Below are 25,111 nucleotides of genomic sequence, written 5' to 3' on the forward strand. Positions count from 1 at the left end.
TTACTCCATTAGGTGAGCTCAGGCTGTGTCTCGGGCCTTCCTTCCCCCAGAGTTCTAAAGGACTCAGCAGTTGGTGACACCTAGTATTCAAACAACTCTTAGGGGACTTTCTCCCTATCCCTCTTCCTCTTTGTCCTATCTTTGAAAGCCAGTTTGAGAGCTACTAGACTACATGGAGATGGTGAGATTAAGATAGATGGTGAAAAGGGCTAGTTTGGGTGGGCCTCTGAAGCCACTCAGTCCGTGGAGTAAGTGTGATAATGTGGGCCAGCTGAGGCCCGCTGGCCAGCTGTGGTGGACGCGATGGCCAGGCTTTAGGCTGGGAATCAAGGAAGTCATTGGAGGTAGCCCCTAAGCCTATGGGAACTCCTTAGGTAGTATTTCCCCTGGAATGATGGCGGTGAGTATCTGGTGATGAGAACTTACATGGTGGGAAATTATGTCCAAAATGCAGCCTCTAGAGGCCAGAATTAGAGCAGAAGTAGAAGCTGCACATCTAGGGTTTCTTCTTTGATTTCTAACACTTGAAAAAGCCTGTTTCCCCACAGCCTCAGTTCTCCCACCTGTACTATGGGTGCACTAATGCTCAGCACTTCCTCCGAACATCTGATGGATTCACACTATATTGCCTGGAAAACCCACAATATAATATTATTAGAAAAAACACTAATATAACACGTACATCAACTCTTCTAAAACTCACAGGAACCCTATGAGATGAGTCCTCTATTTGTCCCCATTTTACAGATGAACAAGCTAAGGCCCAGAGAGGTTAAGGAACATGCCCAGTGTTGCACAGCTGGAAGTTCAGAGCCTAGATTTGAACTCTGGGGGTCTGACTCCAACGTCCATACTTTGAATTATGGCCGTATGTTACCTCTTGGTAAATACTCTGGGAGTTTGTGTTGGGCACTTTCTGTATTCCAGGCAGTGAGGGGCTATGGAAGAAGGCCACACAGGGCGCAAGTTCACACCCATAGCCAGGCTTCCTCGGTTCTTTAGGAAAAGTGGGTGGGAGCGCACAGGCTCCAGAAAGGTGGCATGGCCAGATTTTGCTTCCTGGTGTTGATTGATATGACTTGGTCAGTTTAGCCACAATTTCAATTTAGCTGGAAAATCGAGCATCCCAGCTGAGATTTACCTGTATTCGTGTCTACTGTCCACCAGACTCTGAGTGCGTGCCCAGCGTGGCCATATAGCTCGGGGGATACCTGGACTCGCCAGTAGGCTGCACTGAGGGTCCATGGGCCAGACTTGGAGACTGCAGGGCTTGGCTGGGCTAGGCGGAAGGGCGAGGGCCTTTCCCTGGAAACAGTCCGCTAGGGCAGCCGCGCGCTCTTCCCATGACATCATGCTGCCTCAGAACATATGAGGCCAAGGATTCTTGGAATGCCTGATTCACCCTGGAACAAAAATAATACCTCGTATTTATAATGTGTCTTTGTTCCCCAAAGGCTCTCCCAGGCTTGATTGTATTGTAACTTCAGACGTGCCTTGTGATCTAGGCAGGAATGCAGAGAAGGTGGGACCCCACCTAAGGAAATGCCTTGAGTGAGGATTTGGTGTTCCCATTCTGCAGGTGGGAATACTGAGACATGGAGAGGTGGGTGGTTTACCAAAGCTGCCCAGCAGATTGGTGCCGGAAGCCCTGGATTTCCAGTGGGTCTGAGAGGAGAGCCTCAGAAATGCCCCAGCAGTTGAGTGAGACTCAGAGCCGCATCTAATACCCCAGAGAAAGCTATTTCCTCATGGCCTTCTCTGCTGCCCTAACTAAGATGGAGGAGGGTTCAGGAGCCTACAGCTCTTCCCACCCCCCGCCCACCCCAAGTGCGAGGGTAAAGCCAGCGGGCCACCTGAAAACTCAGACTCTCCCCAGCCCTGCCCCACAGACCCCAGCCGCAGGAACTAGCAGACTGTGGTGGGGAAAGGATTGTTCCCAGCACAGATGGAAACCCGAGGGCCACATGTGGCTTTTGCGGTTTTCCCCAGACGCAGTGGAGCCAAGGCTGGAAGGCCGGATTTCCAAACCTCAACCCAGAACGCCCGTCCAGAGCCCTCCCAGGCTATGCCCTCTCCCGGGCCTCAGCTTCCCCGTTTCCAGTGGCCTCCGGCTCAGCCTTTGGCCTTTGCGTCTGCGTATCTAGCTGAGCTTCTGCACCACGTGCCGCCAGAGCCACGACCCCTCCCACACTGGCCTTGGCCAAGGCCTGGGGTCCTCTGGATTGGGGTTCCAGTGTCTCAGCAGTGGTGTGCAGGCTGCCCCGGGCCCTCAGGACCGTGGAACAGGCCGCAGACCCTTGAGACGAGAGCATGGTGGTTGAGAGCACTCATTCTCGGGCCAAACTACCTGAGTTCAAACCAAGTTCTGCTTCTTGCAAGCTGTGTGGCCTCAGGCAAGTACTTACCTTTCTGTGCCTCACTGACCTCTCTGTAAAACAGAGTGCAGTGGTCCCTCCCGCTTAGAGTAAATGAAAGCTCTGCCTGGACCCGTGGTTAGCGCTTCACACACATTACCGTGTTTTCATTACTGTTATTCTGCATCTTCGTGATTTCAGCCACAGTCCCATTCCTCTTGGCAGGCCTCTTGGCAGGGCTGGCTTCTCGGGTGTGCAGCCTGCGCTCTTGTGCTGAGACCCATGCTCAGAATGGCTGCACTTGGTTTAATGCTCTGCTGTGGCTATCTTGACAGTTTTTGACAAGAGGCCCACATTTTTATTTTGCACAGGGCCCTGCAAATTATATGGCCAGTCCTGCCTCTAGGATCAGACTAGGATAGACCCCTGTGCTACTCTCTGCTTCCCTTCCTTCATGACTCTTGTTCCTGGTTGTAGCCAGATACCTGTTTCTGTAATTACTGGATTAGTGTCTGTCTCTCCAAATGGACCCTGAGCTCTATAAGGACACAGCCCTGTGTTGGAGTCATCGCTGTGTCCCCAAGATCTGGCTCATTGAGGGGCTCACTTCAGGCATGAATGAATGCCCGGCCCCACCACAGACTCCGAGGGAGATTTAGAGAAGGTTCTCACACATCTGAGGGAAGTAGATGCTTTTAAGTGTTCACAAGAGGAGCGCCCAAGGCCGTATAGGTGGCAGAGACTAGGGAAGCCAGACTAATTTCGTGAGGGGTCTAGAGATAGAGGGGGCACCCTGGGGGCTGGGGACGGCTCCTGGGCGGGTCTGGGCCTCAAAGCCTGGGTGGGATTAGGAGAGGTATTGAGAGACTCCTTAGGGAGAGCTGAACAGCTTTTATCACCCCCTCCCCCAACTCCCAGCTTCTCTCAGAGTGTTCCAGGAGCTATGTGGCCTTGGGCAAGCCCATCGATACTTCTGCTGAACCTCCAGACAGAGGTTCACTAATTAAACATGTTTAATTAATGAAGCAGTCAATGAACCAGCCTTTCCCCCACTCCCTCATTCCTTTGTTCATTCATTCTGTAGTTGGTGTGAAAAATCTTTTCTCTGCCTCAGGGTGAAGAGTCAGACCCTCTCATTTCCATCCCAGAGCATCCCTTTCGCCAGGTAAACATCTGGCCTGTAAAGCTTTCAGTCCACTGAGTGGAAGACTGAACTTCTTAACGTGAACTCTTGCCTCAGCTGGCAGAGGTCTCAGTCCTGAATCATTTCCTACCCAACTTTGAGCGAAAGGAGAGTCGCACAGTCTGCTGGGGTGGGAGCCTCCAAAGCTTTGCTGACCATCCAAGGCAGCAGGAGCGCTCCTAGCACGCGATGCTCCTCGCGCGTTGTCAGGGGAACCTGGTGCAGGAGTGCACCTGGCACTCAAAGCCGGCTGGGACGGTGCTGGTGTTCCTTCCACGATGTGGATGAGGGCAATTGCAGGTGGGGCATTTATCTAAGTGGCTAGTAATGCCCCAGTTCTCCAGACCTAAGACCTCAGAAAAGTCATTGTTAAATCCAATCATGTAGCGTTTCAGGCAGTACCTTAGAGCAGAAACACAGATCCAAGTTCCAGTAAAGGCTTTGCCACTAACTAACTGGGCAACCTGAGGGGAACGAAGCAACCTCCCTGAACCTTGGCTTTCTCATATGTAAGACCAAGCTTTCTCATGCTGTCTCTCGTGTATCTTCGCAGCCACCCCGGAGCTGGGGGCCGACACAGCTAGGGAAGGAGACACAGAGGGGTGAAATCCCCCCAAGCCAGGCTCTGAGCTGGCTGTAGTCTCACAGACAGACCAGACGAGGAGTGTCCTACAGAACAGACTCAGTGGGTTTCCAGCACCTAATTCAGCCCCGAGTGTATCGTAGGTGCTCAGTTAACACAGGCCACTCTGATCCTTGTCTCTTTGGTAAAAGCCAATGTCATGTTTCCCTTGGTTGGCTCCCTGAAGAGGGAGATAAGTCTCCGCTATGCTTTTCCTTGCTAAGCTTCCCATTCTGCAAACTGGAGCAGCCTTGTGTGGCGGGTGACCCTTGTTTCCGTGCCCCACATGCCGAGCTAAGCTAAACAGCCCCGGAGCCGTGTGCCTGAGCCCCTACATTTCAGCTCGTGCTTTGTCACGGCAGCGGCGGTGACAGGGGAGGTGGGACCTGTGCAGGGCATGTGTAGGTGGGCAGGAGTGGAGGCGCCTAAGACAGTAATAAGCAGTCATCACTTTCTGAAAGCAAGAAATACGAGCCCATGCATAGCTCTCAAACCACTCGCCCTAGGAATTTTGCTTTCAGAAATTTTTAAGCAGACCTACAAATTATGTGGTGAAGTGTCCGACATTGAGAGAACCATAATAAGTTGGTGGCCCTCAGAATATCTAGTCGGGAGTGATTATGAAATAAAAAATGAACAGAGAGACGTTTGTCTGCATTTGGACTGCTGTTAAAATCATTTTTAAAAACAAAATCTGAAGTTATTCTCCCTACACCCCCCTCCCAAAATGCAGCTGTGGTCTTCGGAGAACTTTTTTTTTCTTAATAAAAGAGAACAGTCTTAGAGTGGAACAAGACGTCTGATTTCAGAACCCAAAGAAGAAAGAATAAACTAAATGAGTGATGGAAAAAGCATACTGACAATTTCCGTCCTCAAAAAAAAATAAGCATTATTTTCCTAACAGCAGGTGTTGCCAGTAGCACAAATGGAATATTAACCTTATCTCCTAAGCCATTCCTCCCCCCGCCCTGCCCCCACCAGAGGAAACATCCCCCGAGAGATTAGAACATAATAAGCAGACAGGGAGGTGGATTTTTGCCCCTTTTGGCTCGCGGGGCTGCATGTTTAGTATGTCTCCGAAACCTGGACCCACATATCTGGGGATCTGAGACCAAATGTGGCTTCCTTACCCACCACTGGGAGCAACAGTGCCTCATCCCCAGATCAGCCAAACCTAAACCCACAGGTTTCGTGGTGAGCAGCCAGCTGGCCCCTGAAGGAAGGTATCGACGAAACCCAGGGCCAGCAAACACAGAAGAGAGGAGCTGGTTTTGGCCAGCTCAGCCAGCAGCCGCTGACAAATATTGTGAATGGCCACAGCAGGGGAGCCTGGGTCTCCATTGTTGGAGCCCAAGACCCAGCTTCAAGTCTGTTCCAGGAGTTAAGGCCCTCTCAGCCCTTTTCCAGGCCAAGGACATGGGCCTCATGTGGTCATCACCACAGCAGGTCTCAGCGGTAACTCAGCCCTTCTCTCCTGAGGGGGCTGGATCTGAGGGCAAGTGGGAGACAGGAGGTGGACGCTTGGGAGCCGTGACTGGCTCACAGGCTGGGTACACTCCTGGGAGCTTCTGCAAGGCCCTCTGGTGCAGGACTTCTCCTCACTGAGCCTCAGTTGGCTTATCTGTGAAATGGGAAGAAAGATTCTTGACTGGCCTGTACAGAGAGACCAGTCCCAATGATCACTAGCCCTGAAAATTAAGCAGGAAGGAAGGAAAGGGGCTCCATGCCCCATGCCCCTCCTCCAAGGGCATCTGGCTCTTCCCTGCCCTCCTAGGGGCCACGCAGCCAATCTCATTTGCTGTCCAGCCCCATATCGGCCCTCCTTCTTTTGAATCATGAGTCTTGTCTGCCCAGTTCAAAGGGCGCCCTTGAGGGTGGACTCCCAAGCCTCTCCTCACCCCACCATGGACATCACTCCACGTGTGCAAAGGAACTGCCACCCAGGTAGCGTGAGTCTGAAAACAACCACTAATGCTCAGCAACCTCGGGCATTCTTCTTGGTCATTGCTGTGTTGACAGGGCCGGCCGGCTCCAAGGCCTTTTGAACTAGGAGGACATGGAGTTCCAGGCCCCTGAAAATTTCCAGGAAAGAATAGAAGAAGCTCTCCAAGGCCTAGCTGATTTCTTTCTGAGACCTTGACCAGCCATGTAGAAATTACCTTTTTCCTCCTCCACGTGAAGAGAAATGGATTTTGGTGGGGGCAGGGCGGGTGCGGGAGGGGGCGGAAAGCTGGGGGAGATGCTGGGCAAAGAGAGGGGAATCCCTGATACGGCAAGTGGGAAGCCAGTCTCAAGACAGATGCTGGGAAGGGCTTGGTCAGCCATTCTTTGGGGTCATTCCTTGGGCCATAGCTGCAGGCACCACAAAAATTCTAAATAAGGATGACAGAAGTTGTGAGAAGCAAGCGTTATCTGCCAGGGAATTTCCAAGGTTCTTCTCCGGGCTTAAAAATTACACTCAAAGAACAAAGAGAGTGGAAGGGAAAAGGGCCAGTTAATTTAAAGTAATTAAAAAATAAAAGTAGGGAGAATTTACAAAACGTCACGGCACGTGGTGCCACGGGGAGTTGGTGGGCCGTGAAATTTCTTCCGTGCTCTCCCAATGCTTCTCAGAACGAGGGATCCAGGCTCCTGAGCCGACCTGTGTCTCGGACATCTGGCACCTCTGAAGGCCAGTTGGTGATCCTAAGAGGAATCCAACTCAGTGAGTCATTTTGCTGATGGGGCCCAGCTCGTCCCCGTTCCCCGGGTGCCCTGCCCTGCCCTGCCCTGAATGCAAACGGACCTTCTTCCAGAACTTAGTGTTAGGCCCGTGATGATCCCTGTTTTTAGAGTGAGACCATTAGGGAATGAAACGGAGTGCCAGTGGCGGTGGTGGCAGTGGTGGGGTTGGGTGGAGGGGCTGCCTCTTTTGACTCTGCTGTATTGCCTCTTAAATTATTAAAATAAATACAACTAGAAACCCTGGACATCTCAGTATACAAACAAACATAAGAGATCTCTGAAAGGCAGCAAGAAGAAGTCAGACTGGGTGGGGACCTTGGCACCTGAGGGATGACACAGCAGTGACGTGCTTGAGTTTTCTTCTCAGCCTCATAAATCCCAGACTTGGAGTGAAAGAAGCCGGCAACCCAGAAACACCCACAGGCGCAGGCAGACCAAAATGGCCACAACAAAAGCCTTCCCTCTGCAGCCGAAGAACCAGGCAAGGGGCGGACTCTTAAGACAGAAAACTCTTAGACAATAACTGCTCTACTTCAGGCAAACGCCCTAGAGAAAACTGGCTCCACCCCACGCGTGCCAGTAAGGGCCAAACGAGGGGCTGAGATTCCACCTTTGCCAGGCTGTGACGAGGCACCCAAACCTTGCCAGGCTGGTGTCAGTGAAGCTGGGTGGGGAGTTGAGACTCAACCCTGGAGGTCACTGAGCACCCCTCCCTCTGTGTCAGTGGAGGCCATGTGGGGAGCGACACCCTGCCCCTCCTAGCCAAGGAGGTGTCTGTGTGTGGAACCAGAGCCCCCACTGTGCCCAGCATTAAAGAGGACCCCCTTTGCTCTGTCAGAGAAGACCCAGTGGGGAACCTGACTTCTCCCCCGACCCCGCAGTACTGAGTCAGCACAGCCCTTTCTACTATCGGGCCAAGGTAAGAGGAAGCCAGCCAAACAGAAGATTTGATTAAGTCCAGAGTCTCGTAACATAATAACCAAGATGTCCAGCTTTCAACTGAAAATCTTCTGTCGCACCAAAACCTTGAAAGATCTCAATTGAATGAAAAAAGGCAATACATGTCAATACCAAAGTAACAAGAGATATTAGAATTATCTGACAAAGATTTTAAAGTAATCAGCATAAAAACGCTTCAAAGAGCAATTTGGAACACACTTGACACAAATGAAAAAATACGTCTCAGCATATAACAAAGAATCAAATGAAAACTTGAGTTAAATAAAAAACTCAATGGATGGACTCAACAGCAGAATGGAGGGGACAAGGGGAAGACCAGTGTCCTGGAAGATAGAACAATATAAATGATCTAGTCTGAGCAACAGCAAGAAAACAGACTGAAAAGAATGAACTGAGCTTCACAGACCTGAGGGACCATAACTGAAAATCTAACAGACATGTCATCCGGGAGGTAGAGGAAAAAAAGGGTGTGACTGAAAAGTGACCCAAAGAAATAATGATTGAAAACTTCTCATACATTGCTGCTGGGAATGTAAAATGGTACAGCCTCTCTGGAAAACAGTTTGACAGTTTCGTTAAAAATTAAATACGCAACTACCCTATGACCCAGCAATGGTGCTCACAGGCATTTATTCCAGAGAAATGAAAACTATGTCCACACAAAAACCTGTAAACAAATGTTCCCAGCAGCTGTCTGCACAATAGCCAGCAACTGGAAACAACCCACATGTCCTTCAGTGGGTAAATGACTAAACTCGCTGATACATCCACACCATGGAATACTACTCAGCAGTGAAAAAGGAACGGCTATGGATACATGCAGCCACCTGGATGGATCGCCAGGGAGTTATGCTGAGTGAGAAAAGCCAGTCCCACTGGGCTAAATACTGTATGTATATAACATTCTTGAGATGACAAAATTGTAGAAATGGAGACTGGATTAGTTGTTGCCAGAGGCTAAGGAGGAGGTGGTGGGAGGAAAGTAAATGTGGCTATCAAAGGGCAACATGGAAGATCCTGGTGGTGATGGAAATGTTCTGTCTTGATTGTATCAGTGTCAAAATCTTGGTTGTGATCTTGAACTATAGTTTTGCAAGATGTTACCATTGAAGGAAACTGGGTAAAGGATACAAAAGGTCTCTCTGTATTCTTTCTTACAACTGCATTTGAATCTATAATTATCCCACAATAGAAAGTTTAAAAAAATAAATTTATGTTCATTTAGAAAACACAAAAAGGAAGAGAAAAATCCTCATCCCCTCCCCTAGAGATAATGACTGTTAGCATTTTGGTGTGTATCCTTCCAGTTTCTCTATGCATATGCATACTTGCCTTAAAAAACAGCACCATGCCGCATGTATTACAACACATGCTACAGAGTGAGTTTTTCACCATGTTCTTAATTTCTCCACAGTCCGTTTTTCACTGCTGTTCTAAACACTGCTGAGATGAATATCCTTATTCCTACATCCCTGTGCTTTGATTATTTCCTTTGGATAAGTTGTCACACGTGGATACATTGCAAGGTCCAGTGGTTTACATGTTTTAGAGGCTTTTGTAACCAATTGTCAAATTTCCCTCCAGAAACATACTAATTTCTACTTCTAATATACAGTGGGTTGTAAGTTACTGTTTGTGTGGAGAGAAAAAGAAGCTTATACACCTGTCTCTCACTTAACAACTTTAATTCCCCCTGAAAACCCTGCCACTTAGGGAAAGCTTTTCTTTTAATTTTTTATTTTTATACAATGTTTAAAGGTTACTTTCCATTTACAGTTATTACAAAATATCAGATATATTCCCAGTGTTGTACAGCACATCCTTGAACCTATCTTACGCCCAGTAGTTTGTGCCTCCCACTCCCCCACCCCTATATTGCCCCTCTGCCCTCCCCACTGGTAACCACTAGTTTGTTTTCTGTATCTGTGAGTCTGCTTCTTTTTATTCACTAGTTTGTTGTACTTTTTAGATTCCACCTACCAGCAATATCATACAGTATTTATCTTTCTCTGACTTATTTCACTTAGCATAATGCCCTCCAAGTCCATCTATGTTGTTGCAAATGGCAAGATTTCATTCTTTTTTATGGCTGAGTAGTAGTCCATTGTGTGTGTCTGTGTCTGTGTGTGTGTGTGTGTGTGTGTGTGTGTGTGTGTGTGTATCCTTCAGTGGGTAAATGACTAAACTCGCTGATACATCCACACCATGGAATACTACTCAGCAGTGAAAAAGGAACGGCTATGGATACATGCAGCCACCTGGATGGATCGCCAGGGAGTTATGCTGAGTGAGAAAAGCCAGTCCCACTGGGCTAAATACTGTATGTATATAACATTCTTGAGATGACAAAATTGTAGAAATGGAGACTGGATTAGTTGTTGCCAGAGGCTAAGGAGGAGGTGGTGGGAGGAAAGTAAATGTGGCTATCAAAGGGCAACATGGAAGATCCTGGTGGTGATGGAAATGTTCTGTCTTGATTGTATCAGTGTCAAAATCTTGGTTGTGATCTTGAACTATAGTTTTGCAAGATGTTACCATTGAAGGAAACTGGGTAAAGGATACAAAAGGTCTCTCTGTATTCTTTCTTACAACTGCATTTGAATCTATAATTATCCCACAATAGAAAGTTTAAAAAAATAAATTTATGTTCATTTAGAAAACACAAAAAGGAAGAGAAAAATCCTCATCCCCTCCCCTAGAGATAATGACTGTTAGCATTTTGGTGTGTATCCTTCCAGTTTCTCTATGCATATGCATACTTGCCTTAAAAAACAGCACCATGCCGCATGTATTACAACACATGCTACAGAGTGAGTTTTTCACCATGTTCTTAATTTCTCCACAGTCCGTTTTTCACTGCTGTTCTAAACACTGCTGAGATGAATATCCTTATTCCTACATCCCTGTGCTTTGATTATTTCCTTTGGATAAGTTGTCACACGTGGATACATTGCAAGGTCCAGTGGTTTACATGTTTTAGAGGCTTTTGTAACCAATTGTCAAATTTCCCTCCAGAAACATACTAATTTCTACTTCTAATATACAGTGGGTTGTAAGTTACTGTTTGTGTGGAGAGAAAAAGAAGCTTATACACCTGTCTCTCACTTAACAACTTTAATTCCCCCTGAAAACCCTGCCACTTAGGGAAAGCTTTTCTTTTAATTTTTTATTTTTATACAATGTTTAAAGGTTACTTTCCATTTACAGTTATTACAAAATATCAGATATATTCCCAGTGTTGTACAGCACATCCTTGAACCTATCTTACGCCCAGTAGTTTGTGCCTCCCACTCCCCCACCCCTATATTGCCCCTCTGCCCTCCCCACTGGTAACCACTAGTTTGTTTTCTGTATCTGTGAGTCTGCTTCTTTTTATTCACTAGTTTGTTGTACTTTTTAGATTCCACATACCAGCAATATCATACAGTATTTATCTTTCTCTGACTTATTTCACTTAGCATAATGCCCTCCAAGTCCATCTATGTTGTTGCAAATGGCAAGATTTCATTCTTTTTTATGGCTGAGTAGTAGTCCATTGTGTGTGTCTGTGTCTGTGTGTGTGTGTGTGTGTGTGTGTGTGTGTGTGTGTGTACCACATCTTCTTTATCCATTCATCTGTTGATGGACACTTAAGTTGCTTCCATATCTTGGAAATTGTAAATAATGCTGATATGAACACTGAGGTGCATGTATCTTTTCAAATTAGTGTCTTTGGGTTTTTCGGATATTTACTCAGGAGTGAAATTGCTGGGTCACGTGGTAGTTCTATTTTTTTGTTTTTTTGAGAAACCTCCATACCGTTTTCCACAGAGGCTGCCCCAATTTACATTCCCACCAACAGTGCACGAGGGTTCCCTTTTCTCCACATCCTCACCAACATTTGATATCGGTAAAAAGGAAAGCTTTTCAATGAAAAATTGTTCATTAATTTTAATGGGAAAATGATCCATATAACCCCAACCCAAGGCACCCCCAAATTTTCACAGATACAGAATTATTGCCCCTTGGTCCAGATGGCAGAATAGAAGGATGCGGAATTTGTCGCTCCTCACAAGTTCGTCAAAAAGACATTTACAAATGGAATAATTCCCATAGAGCTCCTGCTGAACAGTAGTGGTAGACTTTGGACACCTAAAAAAATGAAAGAAAGAAGAAAAAAAAGAAAAGAATCAAAAAAGAGACCAGCAACGCTGGCAAGAAGCTGAAGGTGAGGAGAGGTCCCCACATTAAGAAAGACTCCCTCATGGAGGGGAAATGAGCTGGGACAGAAAAGGAACTTTGGGGGATCAAAGGAGAACACTGCAGATGGTCTATGGAAGGCAAGACAAAGTAAGAACCGCACGCATGATCTAGACGGCAGTTCCGTGCATTCCAGCCTGAATCGCGAGTCACCTGTTGTGAAGGGGAGCTGGGTGCTAGAAAGAGGGGTTTGGAGTGCAGAGCCAGGGAGAGGACAGCTCTTGGCTGTGAGAAAACAGCCTGAAGGGACAGGAGCAAGGGGTACCACAACCGGGAAAGTCTGTGGAAAAAGCCTGAGACACCATAGCAAGGCGTCATAGTAGCGTGGCATGCAAGGGGCAGAGCTGCCATTATAAACCCCTTCCCCATCTGCTTCTTCTGCCTCTGTGGGCATTGGGAGGGGCTCCCACCAGAGCAGGCCCACCCGTCCCTCGTGCCAGGGTCATCTTTGCCTGCACCGCCCACCCCAAAACCTCCTTGGGAATCAGCTCTGGGCACCCCTGCCTGGGACAAGAGTCCACTGAGGGGACTCTTGGCAGGGTCAGAGGGCTGAAGCGTGGGGTTGGAAGAACAGACCTGGGGAGAGAAACGCAGTTGGCCACGCAGATACAATAGAAGGGACAGGACTGAGGGGACGCGTGGCCAGGAATGCCCCTAGATGAAGCAGGGTCTGCCTGGAAAGCAAGGCATCATTGTTGAGAGACGCACAGGGGGCAGGGGCAACAATGCTCCCATACACCAGCTCCTACCACTGCAGGTACTGGGAGTACCCAAGTGGGCTCCAAGCAGCTGCTGCTTTTGCTCCCACTCACCTGGGCAAGGATCAGATGCCTGAGGGTGGCACACAGGCAGAGGTGGGGTTAAAACCAAAACTGGGGCTTCCCTGGTGGCGCAGTGGTTGAGAGTCCGCCTGCCAATGCACGGGACACGGGTTCGTGCCCCGGTCCAGGAAGATCCCACATGCCGCGGAGCGGCTGGGCCCGTGAGCCATGGCCGCTGAGCCTGCGCGTCTGGAGCCTGTGCTCTGCAACGGGAGAGGCCACAACAGTGAGAGGCCTGCGTACCGCAAAAAACAAAACAAGACAAAACAAAACTGAGCCTGAAGGGTGATACAACGAAGGAAGAGAGACAAATTTTTCTATGCAGCAGCACAAGCTGTGAATTAAATCCCCAAGATTGGCTGGGTAAACCCTGCATTTGTGGAATACCTGAATAGACAACGAGTGTTTCAACATCTGAGACCAGTCTAGCCTTCGCAGCACTGGACTTTGTGGACAAATACACACAGGAATCAGGCCAAGTCAGAGTCTGAGCTGGCCTCACAGTGTCCACAGCAGGTCCAGAGACCTACCTAGAGGGATCAGGCCTGGGCCTCCAGGGTGGGAACATAGAGTCCAGGACGCTGGAGCAACAGAGAATTCCTGGGCCCAGGCAATATTAATCAGCACCTGCATTCCTGAAGGTGTCCATATCAACACCAAGACCCAGCCCCACACAACTGCCTGCAGGCTTCAGTGCTAAACACCTCACACCAAACAACCAGCAAGACAGGGACCCAGCCCCACCCACAGTAGACAGGCTGCCTAAAGTCATACTAAGCTCACAGACACCCCAAAACACACCACCTGACACAGCCCTGCCCATCAGAGGGAAAAGACTCAACTCCACCCAACAGAGTGCAGGCACCAGGCCCTCCCACCAGGAAACCTGCACAAGCCCCTGGACCAACCTCACTCAGCAGGGGGCAGTCAACAGAAAGAAGAGGAACCACGACTCTGCAACCTGCAGAAAGAAGTCCATAAATACAGTAGTTCAGACAAAATGAAATGACAGATAAATACGCTGCAGACAAAGGAACAAGGTAAAATCCCACAAGACCAAATAAATGGAGAGGAAATAGGCAAGCTATCTGAAAAAGAATTCAGAGTAATGATAATAAAGATGATCCAAGATCTAGGAAATAGAATGGGGAAAATACAAGAAACGATGAACAAGTACCTAGAAGACCTAAAGAACAAACAATCAGTGATGAACAACACAATAACTGAAATGAAAAATACACAAGAAGGAATCAACAGCAGAATAACTGAGGAAGAAGAATGAATAAGTGAGCTGGAAGATAGAATGGTGGAAATAACTGCTGACGAACAGAATAAAGAAAAAAGAATGGGACTTCCCTGGTGACGCAGTAGTTGAGAGTCCGCCTGCCGATGCAGGGGACACGGGTTCGTGCCCTGGTCTGGGAAGATCCCACATGCTGCAGAGCGGCTAGGCCCGTGAGCCATGGCCGCTGAGCCTGCGCGTCCAGAGCCTGTGCTCTGCAACGGGAGAGGCCACAACAGTGAGAGGCCCACGTACCGCAAAAAAAAAAAAAAGAAGAAAAGAAAAAAGAATGAAAAGAATAGAGGACAGTCTCAGAGACCTCTCAAACGCACCAACATTCGAATTATAGGGGTCCCAGAAGAAGAAGAGAAAGGGAAAGGGCCTGAGAAAATATTTGAAGATATTATAGTCAAAACTTCCCAGAGAGAAGTTCCAGAGAGTTCTCTGGAAGCGCAGAGAGTTCCATACAGGATAAACTGAAGGAGAAACATGCCAACACACATATTAATCAAACTTACAAAAATTAAATACAAAGAAAAAGTATTAAAAGCAGCAAGGGAAAAGCAACAAATAACCTACAAGGGAATCCCCATAAGGTTATCAGCTGATTTTTCAGAGAAACTTTGCAGGCCAGAAAGGAATGGCAGGGCAGATTTAAAGTGATGAAAGGGAAGAACCTACAACCAAAAGATTACTCTATCCAGCAAGGATCTCATTCAGACTCAAGAGAGAAATCAAAAGCTTTACGGAAAAGCAAAAGCTAAGAGAATTCAGCACCACCAAACCACCATTACAACAAATGCTAAAGGAACTTCTCTAGGTGGGAAACACAAGAAAAGAAAAAGACCTACAAAAACAAACCCAAAACAATTAAGAAAATGGTAATAGGAACATACATATCTATAATTACCTTAAATGTAAATTGGATTAAATGCTCCAACAAAAAGACACAGACTAGCTGAATGGATACAAAAACAAGACCTGTACATATGCTGTCTACAAGAGACCCACTTCAGACCTAGGGACACATACAGACTGAAAGTGAGGGGATAGAAAAAGATATTCCATGCAAATGAGAATCAGAAGAAAGCTGGAGTAACAATACTCATATCAGACAAGATAGACTTTAAAATAAAGAATGTTACAAGAGACAAGGAAGGACACTACATAATGATCAAAGGATCAATCCAAGAAAAAGATATAGCAATTGTAAATATCTATGCACCCAACATAGGAGCACCTCAATACATAAGGCATATGCTAACAGCCATAAAAGGGGGAATCAACAGTAACACAATATTAGTGGGGGACTTTAACACCCCACTTACACTAATGGACAGATCATCCAAACAGAAAATAAATAAGGAAACACAAGCTTTAAATGACACAGTAGACCAAATAGATTTAATTGATATTTATAGGTCATTCCACCCGAAAGTAGCAGAATACACTTTCTTCTCAAGTGCTCACAGAACATTCACCGGGACAGATCACATCTTGGGTCACAAATCAATTTAAGAAAGTTGAAATCATATCAGGCATCTTTTCTGACCACAACACTATGATATTAGAAATCAATTACAGGGAAAAAAACTGTAAAAAATACAAACACATGGAGGCTAAACAATACACTACTAAACAACCAAGAGATCACTGAAGAAATTAAAGAGGAAATCAAAAAATACCTAGAAACAAATGACAACGAAAACACGATGATCCAAAACCTATGGGATGCAGCAAGAGCAGTTCTAAGAGGGAAGTTTATAGCAATACAATCCTACCTCAAGAAACAAGAAACATCTCTAATAAACAACCTAACCTTACATCTAAAGCAACTAGAGAAAGAAGAACAAACAAAACCCAAAGTTAGTAGAAAGAAAGAAATCATTAAGATCAGAGCAGAAATAAATGAAGAAAGCAATGGCAAAGATCAATAACACTAAAAGCTGGTTCTTTGAGAAGATAAACAAAACTGATAAACCTTTAGCCAGACTCATCAAGAAAAAAAGGGAAAGGATCAAATCAGTAGAATTAGAAATGAAACAGAAGTTACGACTGACACCATAGAAATACAAAGGATCAGAAGAGAGTACTACAAGCAACTATATGCCAATAAAATGGACAACCTGGATGAAATGGACAAATTCTTAGAAAAGCACAACCTTCCAAGACTGAACCAAGAAGAAATAGAAAATATGAATAGACCAATCGCAAGCACTGAAATTGAAACTGTGATTAAAAATCTTCCAACAAACAAAAGTCCAGGGCAAGATGGCTTCACAGGTGAATTCTGTCAAACATTTAGAGAAGAGCTAACACCGATCCTTCTCATTCCAAAAAATTGCAGAGGGTGGAACACTTGCAAATTCATTCTACAAGCCTACCATCACCCTGATAGCAAAACCAGACAAAGATATCACAAAAAAAGAAAATTACAGGCCAGTATCACTGATGAACATAGATGTAAAAATCCTCAACAAAATACTAGCAAACAGAATCCAACAACACATTAAAAGGATCATATAACATGATCAAGTGGGATTTATTCCAGGGATGCAAGGATTCTTCAATACATGCAAATTAATGTGTCACACCATATTAATAAATTAAAGAATAAAAACCATTTGATCATCTCAATAGATGCAGAAAAAGCTTTTGACAAAATTCAACACCTATTTAGGATAAAAACTCTCCAGAAAGTGGGCATAGAGGGAAGCTACCTCAACATAATAAAGGCCATGTACGACGAACCCACAGCCAACATCATTCTCAGTGGTGAAAAACTGAAAGCATTTCCTCTAAGATCAGGAACAAGACAAGGGTGTCCACTCTCACCACTACTATTCAACGTAGTTTTGGAAGTCCTAGCCACAACAGTCAGAGAAGAAAATTAAATAAAAGGAATATAAATTTGAAAAGAAGAAGTAAAACTGTCACTGTTCGCAAATGACATGATACTATACAGGGAAAATCCTAAAGATGCCACCAGAAAACTACTAGAGCTAATCAATGAATTTGGTAAAGTTGCAGGATACAAAATTAATACTCAGAAATCTCTTTCATTCTTATATACTAACAACTAAAGGGCAGAAAGAGAAATTAAGGAAATAATCCCATTCACCATTGCAACAAAAAGAATAAAATATCTAGGAATAAACCTACCTAAGGAGGCAAAAGACCTGTACTCAGAAAACTATAAAACACTGATGAAAGAAATCAAAGATGACATAAATAGGTGGAGCGATATACCATGTTCTTGGATTGGAAGAATCAATATTGTGAAAATGACTATACTACCCAAAGCAATCTACAGATTCAATGCAATCCCTATTAGAGAGTGTCATAAAGAGTGAAGTAAGTCAGAAAGAGAAGAGCAAATATCGTATAATAACGTGTATATGTGGAATCTAGAAAAATGGTATAGATGATCTTAGTTGCAAAGCAGAAATAGAGACACAGACTTAGAGGACAAATGTATGGCTACCAAGGGGGAAAGGGGTGGGGTGGGAGGAACTGGGAGACTAGGATTGACACATATACATTATTGATACTATGTATAAAATGCACAACTGATGGGAACGTGCTGTATAGTACAGGGAACTCACGTAGTGCACTGTGGTAACCTAAATGGGAGGGAAGTCCAAAAGGGAAGGGATATCTGTATGTGTATGGCTGATTCCTTTTGTTGTGTGGTGGAGGCTAACACAACCTTGTAAGGCAACCATACTCCAATAAAAATTAATTAAAAAAAATTTATCAAGTGAACAGTGAAATTGAGTTTATATAAGTAATAATAATTTTAGAGCAAATAAATATAATTTGTTCATGAAATGCAGTGCAGCGAAGTTCTGTTGTACCTGCCAAAGAGATGGATCACAGACTGGGACAGGGGCCTCGTTCCCTAGAATGTAACGTCTTCTCTCCACTTCTTCACTGGCTTTACAACTTTGAGGCTCATGGTTATCCTGTTCTCCAAATGCACTTCAAATAAGGTTATGGCATGGAAAACACCGTGAGGGTGAAACAGAGGTGGAACGCAGGAGTGCTTCAGTGATGGAAGCAGCCCTTGAGCTGCTGGACTGAAGGGTCCTCAGAATACCCCCACCCCCTTGCTCTCCCTTAGTCTTCAGATCAACACGTTTGGGGTTTGTCCCGTGGTGTACACCTCAAATTTGTTCCATATGATAATCTCTGCTTTGAAATTGTCAAAAAAAACTCGATGAGCCTGTCTGCCTAAAACCACCATGTTAAATATCACTTCTGTATTGCTCAGCTTGGGCTGCCATAACAAAATACCACAGACCGGGTGGGTAAACAACAGAAATTTACTTTCTCACTGTTCTGGAGGCTGGAAGTCCAAGGTCAAGGTATTGGGTTTGGTTTCTTCTGAGGCCTCTCTCCTTGGCTTGTAGGTGGCCGCCTTCTGGCTGTGTCCTCACATGGGATTTCTTCTCTGTACCTGCATCCCTGGTGTCTCTGTGCGTTCAGATTTCCTCTTATTATAAGGATACCAGTCATGGGAATTCCCTGGCGGTCCAGTGGTTAGGACTCAGTGCTTTCACTGCCAGGGCCCGGGTTCCATCCGTGGTTCCCGCAAGGCACGCAGCACGGCCGAAAATAATAATAATAATAAGGATACCAGTCAAATTAGATTAAGGCCCACCCTAACAGCCTCATTTTAACTTAATCACCTCTTTAAAAGTCCTATCTCCAAATGCAGTCACGTGCTGAGGTCCTAGGGGTTGAGGCTTCAACATATGAATTTGAGAGAAACACGATTCTGCCTGTAACAATTTCTTATAGCATATTTTGTTAGTGGGTTTGGGGGCAGAAATGTCAGTGTACCCAAAGAAAGGCTGTGTAACAAATGGTGTAACTCTTCATGAGTCATGATGGTTAAAAAGTCATTAACAGGTTAGTTGTTACCAGATGCAGGTCTGTGTATATATCTTTACTGGAACGTGCATAGAATATGTTCACAAAATGATAATGGCTGCTTCAAGAAAACATACTGGCTGTCTGGGAACAGGCAGGAGGATTCACTATATACTCTGTCATTGTAATTTTGTTCCCTACACGTGTACTAACGCATATTCTAATAAGGGAATAAAATACTTATTTTAAGTCAAGGGTTGACTTAAATCCTATATAATCACAGGGACCTGTCTGTCACATTCTCTGCTAGTATCCCTAAGCCCCATCACAAAGGCTGGTACATAGGAGGCCTTCAGTAAGGGTATTGAAAAAATGAATAAATGAATTCCTTCTAACGTTTGGACACAGGGACCCTGGCCAGCGGCCCCAGTGACCCTCTTTGTCTTTCCCCTTTGGTTTGCAGGCGGCAGCAGAGACCCCCAGGAGGGAACAAGCCGCAACAGCACGGTGACCACCCACCGGGCAGTGCCAAACACAACAGGGACCACCAGAAATCCTACCAGGGGGGCTCAGTGCCCCACCCCTCAGGGAGGTCCACCCATCACGGCTACAGCCAGAACCGGCGCTGGCACCACAGCAACATGAAGCATCCACCAGGCGACAAGGGGGAGGCAGGCGCCCACCGCAATGCCAAAGAGACCGTGACCATGGAGAGCCCCAAGCTCGAGGACGCCCTGGAGGATGCCGAGCACAGCGGCCTCGAGCCCCCCTGCAGCCCTGATGCCCTGGCCCCGGTGGCTTCCGAGAGGCTGCCCCTGCTGCAGCCAGGCGGTCCAGAGGCTGAGACAAAGCGTAAAGACAGTATTATTCCCGAGCGCAGCGGGGAGCGGCCCAAAATTACCCTGCTCCAGTCTTCCAAAGACAGGCTGCGGCGAAGGCTGAAAGAAAAGGTACCGGTAATTGAATTTTCCTTGTTCTCTTGCATCAGGGAGGACAGCGCGAGGTAGGCATCTTGGTAGGTGGGCTCGGGGTTGCGGACCTGGGGAGCCTCGTGGAGGGAGGCTCATGTGGCCCCAGCACACCTGGTCAACGCTGCCTGAGGGACCCCCGGCCACCAGACGGCAGGCCCATGGCCAGCTCTGCATGTGAACCCCCTCCAGCACATTCCACCCTCCAAGAGTCCCCGGTGAACACTCGGTACCAGCCCCCAGCCTGAGAAGGGAGGGGAGGAAGAGGCATGTGCCTCCAGGTGATGGGAGGTGGGCTGAGAAGGCCTGGTTCTTCCCTCCAGCATTATCTGGTGGCAGATACTGCCCTGTTAGTGCTAAAGGGCATCTAGGGAAAACACAGAGCCTATAACGTAAGAATGCTTCTCCCGAAGGCGAGTACCAGGCTGCGCTCCCTGCCAGGGGAGAGCAAAGGTGAGTTGGGCAGAGTGCAGCAGACTGGCCTCAGCCTTGCCACTCCCCCCCTTCACCAATCAGCAGTAGGGAGGGGTCTAAGGGACAAAATTTAAGGAGGCACTCACTCTCAGCATCACGCAGATGCCCATCCTGCACTGGCACAGCCCTGAGAAGGAGGGCCTCCTTAAATTTTGCTCCCCAGGAGCCTCACATTCCTCACCCTACTGCTGGCCCTGGTCTCTAAAGCCTAGTTCACAAATTCAGGAGGAGATGCCCCAAGCCTCCAGAGAAGGGCTGGAGCTCTGTCCCTGGCATCGTTAAGTCCACTCTGAGCACCCTAGCTCCCCGTCCTCAGCCAAGGGTGCAGGTAAGGTCACCTTGGAAAGGAGCTGTTCCCAAGAAAGGCCAACTTGCCCCCAGCTTTTCCTCCACGGAGTCCTCCTTTTGGGGCTTCTGCAGAGCTCGAAGTTCCGGGCTTCTCCCTGGCATCTCTCTACGGCCTTCTCTCCTCCACCTTTCACCTCCGAGGCCAGGTCCACACTCAGGCAGTACAAGGCAGGTCAGACCTTTTCCCTGATCAGTTCTCGAAGGTGACATGCTGCTGCTGGCATCCTTACAGCCCCGGGCCCTCACCCACTGCTCCCTGTGGGACGGGCGGCTGTGAGGTCCTGGAGGAAAGCCTCACTCATTCCCTTACATCCCAAAGATAAGAGCCTGGGAGAGCTTCCCAAGTGATGGCCAGTGTGTGGTCTTTGCCTGAAGAGCTTCTGGAACAGATTGCTGCAGTCCAGCCAGGGAGAGAGGACTGTTAATTCTCTCCAGCTCTACTGAATGTAACCGCAGTGCCACAGAGAGGAAACAACATGGGCTTTAGAGTCCAGCAAACCAGCTCAGTCTTCACTCTGCCTTTGACTGGTTAGGTGGCCTTGGGCAAGTCACCTAACCTCTCTGGGCACACCTTCCCCCCCCCCCCAGTTTACCCATCTGTAAAATGGGTATAATACTATCCACCTTGCAGACAGACTGCAGATCAAATGCCATAAGCTCTGTGAAGACCCTCGAGGGGTTATTCTATACATACCGACCACTATTCCTGCCCTGGGGCCCACAGGGTTGGGGTGGGGAAGGAAGGGGGAGATAGAACAGGTAAGGTAGATCCATAGCGCCCGTATTTCAGCTTCAAGAACTGCCCTCAGGTGAGGCCTCCTGGACTCCTGGACCAGGAGGAATGTGCTTAAGCAACAGCAGGGCTAAGGGAAAGCTATAGACCATCTAACCTACCCTCCTCGTGTTACCAGGGAGGAAAATGAGGCCTGGAGAGGGAAACCACTTCCCAGAGCCATCCAGCTAGAGACAGAGAGCAGGTTCTAGGACCTGGGTCTGAGCCTCCCAGCCCTGGATTCTTCTGTTGATGCTGGAAGGGCCAACGTGGGGCTTCCCTTTATGTCCCTGAGCCTGCCCTTTAACCCTGGTCTCACATCCCAGCAGTTAAGTCAGTCATTTTCCTGGCCGCCAATCTATACTTCTGAGACATCAAATGCCATTTTCTTCCTCCCCCAGCGCAGGTCTGGTCCCAGTTGTAGTGAAACCACTCAAGGGTGCAGGGTTTTTTATCTGAAGTTTCCCTCCTCGAAGTGCCAGTTGTTTTCGTGGCACGTTGAAGGATTCCTCGGTGTGCAGTGCTTGTTGTAAAAAGCCAGCACAGTCTCCATAGGACACAATGCCAAGGCCGTGTCACAGGCATCCCCACACCCAGAGAACATTATGGTCCTCGGGCTGAAGGAGCCGAGGTCTGCAGGACCAGGTAGCCACTCCATGGGCACCTTTAACCAGCAGAGCAGGCATTTTGGATGCTACCTCCTTCCTGACCTAGTGTTCCTGCCCTCGTTTTCTCTTGGCCCAATTTCTCATCTGTTATTTTATTTCATCTTTTTTAAGCCCCATTACATCATTTCTAGATTGAGATATTTAATGTGTATGAGGCAAAGCCAGTGTATGTGAGAATCCTGGGTAAGAGCTGTAGCTCACAAGAAGGATCCACCCAGGGTGTCACAGGGGCCAAGAAAAGGGTCAGCAGAGAGCCTGGGGCCCCAGGGTCCATGGTGAAGGTCGGCATTCCCGGAGGGATCAGACCTCAGGTTCTAGAAGGTGGGGCGGGTCCTTTCTGAGGGTGGCAGCCCCCCCTCCACTGGCCACCCCTCCGCAGAAAGCTGGGCTCCACTCAGGCGCGACTCGGTTTGTCTCCCGCACGCCCAGGATGAAGTGGCCGTGGAGACCACCAGCCCTCAGCAGAACAAGATGGACAAGTTGATTGAGATCCTGAACAGCATGAGGAACAACAGCAGCGACGTGGATGCCAAGCTCACCACCTTCATGGAGGAGGCCCAGAACTCGACCAACTCCGAGGAGATGCTGGGGGAGATCGTCCGCACCATCTACCAGAAGGCCGTGTCCGACCGCAGCTTTGCTTTCACGGCCGCCAAGCTCTGCGACAAGATGGCGCTCTTCATGGTGGAGGGGACCAAGTTCCGGAGCCTGCTTCTCAACATGCTTCAGGTAACGGACACCGACAGCTGCACCTCCCGCCCCACCCGCCGGTGGGTTATTACTAGAGAGAAGGCTGCCGATTCTGACCACAGTTGAACTTCTCCCAAGTCCCACCCTTGCCCGATTAATTACAGAAAATAAAAAGGCACTCAAGGGGCAAGGGATGAGTGACCGGATTTGCGTGTGTTTGTGTGAGGGCTCCATGGTTACGATGGACCAATATAATTTTATAGGTGCTTCATGTTTAACCAGCCTTTCCCTCTTTCTATTTCCATGATAGGAGGGCTGGCTGTTGTCTTCCTAGGCTCTGCTGTGACCTCTCCACGTCCCAGCAGACATACACTTACTGTGGACTTCTCTTTTCCTCCTCTTTCTCTTCCCCGGGACCACCCTCCAGACCCTGCAGGTGGTGCACTGGTTGTGGTTGGTGCTGAGATGGGTCTGAGAAAAAGGCATAAGGGCCTTGAGGAGGGAAGCTTTGATCTGTCTGCCAATGCGCCTGGGCTTCTTGAAAACACTTTTAGGGCCGAGGGGAAGCGTGGAGATCAAAGACCGTCTTGTTCCTTGGTGCTATCCACTAAATCCCTCCACCCCAGAGAACTTAATCCCGCCCCTCTTTATTCCTTCCTCCGTGGGTGCCGGCGTCCAGCGATGGTTTTACTGGGGTGTGTAATGGGCATGGGCATGGGTACTTAGGCTGAGCCCAGCACTGTTTGATCTCATAGGTGGAGAGCTGAAGGCCTATACCTGCTCTTTCGTCATGGGTGGTAGCAAGTGAACTGGTCCCAAAACTGGTGGCATCAGCATGGTGGCCATGCCAGGCCCAGGGACTTGGCTGTGGAAAATCATCTGTAATCATGCTTTGTATCTCAGGCTAATTGAGATATGAAATGAGTTTCAGTCCAGGTGGGGTAAAGCAATAGCTTAGAAGTTCTGAAAGTAGGATTACAGAGCTGGAAGAAACTACCTGCGGGTCTGTCTTAACGAGGGTGACCATGTAATAGGTCATCCAAACCATGACACTTTTGAGACTGGGGGCTCTAGTCATAGTCAGGCCGAGACCCCAGGCGTTAACCAGGACATATGGTCACCCTGGTCTTAGCCACCTGGTTCGCAGTCTTCCCTCTCTTCCCTGAGAACAGGGTGGGAGGAGCCCCCTCCGAAGGCTGCCCATGGGCTCCATCCCCACCGTCCTCTCCTCTTCCCAGGGAGACTGCTCACTGCAACCCAAGCCTCGCTGGCCAGCCTGGGCTGCTTCTGTCCAGCTCCAGGCACCGATCGGGTTCCCATTCCTGGATTGCCCACGCTCCCCGGTGATGAATTCCCTTATTACCTGAGGGATTTGCACATCGGGCATGTTCCTCGCTCGCCGGAATGTCCTGGGAGAGTGTGGAGGGTGACAGTGGGAAGCAGCCTGTCTGCCACGTACAGCCAGGCACGGGGGAGTCAGGGACAGATTGGCCTTTGGCCTTGGCTTTTATCAAGAGAAGGGCCGGGATAGGGCAAGACTTCTAGACAGCAGTTGCCAGCTCCAAGTAACCTAGCCAGAGCCAGTGGCGGACAGACACACAGGGCGTGAGACGAGACGCACCCAGGAGGGAAGGGCAGCTGGCAGCAGGGGCCACCCAGGGTCCTGCCCCGGTCAGGCTTCTCTTCCAATGACCTGTGGTTAGAGCGGCCTTGCCCACAGTGTCCAGCAGAGCATCAGTCCTGGGAAATGCTCAGCCACGAACGGAGCTTCGTGGCCCCTACACCCGCCTCTCCATCAGCCACAGAGTGGACTGGCTTAGGCCAGCAGGAAGGGAACCTGTTTGGCTGCACCCAACTCAGTGAAGTCCCCTTTGCATTCCCCAGCTAATGACTCCTTGTGGAATCAGTGTACTGGGAGACACAGTTTGGCAAACGCTAGCGCAGGGAAAGAGCACCAAACCGAAAGGCAGGAAACAGGGCTTCTCGGCCTGATTCAGCCATCGTCACCCGGAGCTTGGCCTCTGCAGCTCCTGCTGGGAAAGTGACTGGCTGCTCCACACTGGTCAGTGGACCTGATGATTTTGCCCTGCTAAAGATGAGTCGGGGGCCTCAGGGAGGGCGTGAGTGGCCC

At 48.2% G+C, this 25,111-nt stretch overlaps 1 protein-coding gene across 2 annotated transcripts in view; it reads left to right on the forward strand.

Moving 5' to 3' along the window:
- The window catches only part of CTIF (cap binding complex dependent translation initiation factor), a 304,284-nt gene that overhangs the window by 190,539 nt on the left and 88,634 nt on the right, over positions 1-25,111 (forward strand). Inside the window, exons 8-9 of one of the 2 annotated variants that reach the window (XM_024756820.1) lie at positions 19,524-20,016; positions 22,720-23,019. In XM_024756820.1, the coding sequence (XP_024612588.1) occupies positions 19,524-20,016; positions 22,720-23,019 (793 nt within the window). The remainder of the gene's footprint in view (positions 1-19,523; positions 20,017-22,719; positions 23,020-25,111) is intronic. The other variant, XM_024756821.1, reaches the window with a different exon arrangement.

This window comes from Neophocaena asiaeorientalis, unplaced genomic scaffold, assembly GCF_003031525.2.
Source record: "Neophocaena asiaeorientalis asiaeorientalis breed wild unplaced genomic scaffold, Neophocaena_asiaeorientalis_V1.1 scaffold133, whole genome shotgun sequence".
NCBI classification, from domain to species: Eukaryota; Metazoa; Chordata; class Mammalia; order Artiodactyla; family Phocoenidae; genus Neophocaena; species Neophocaena asiaeorientalis.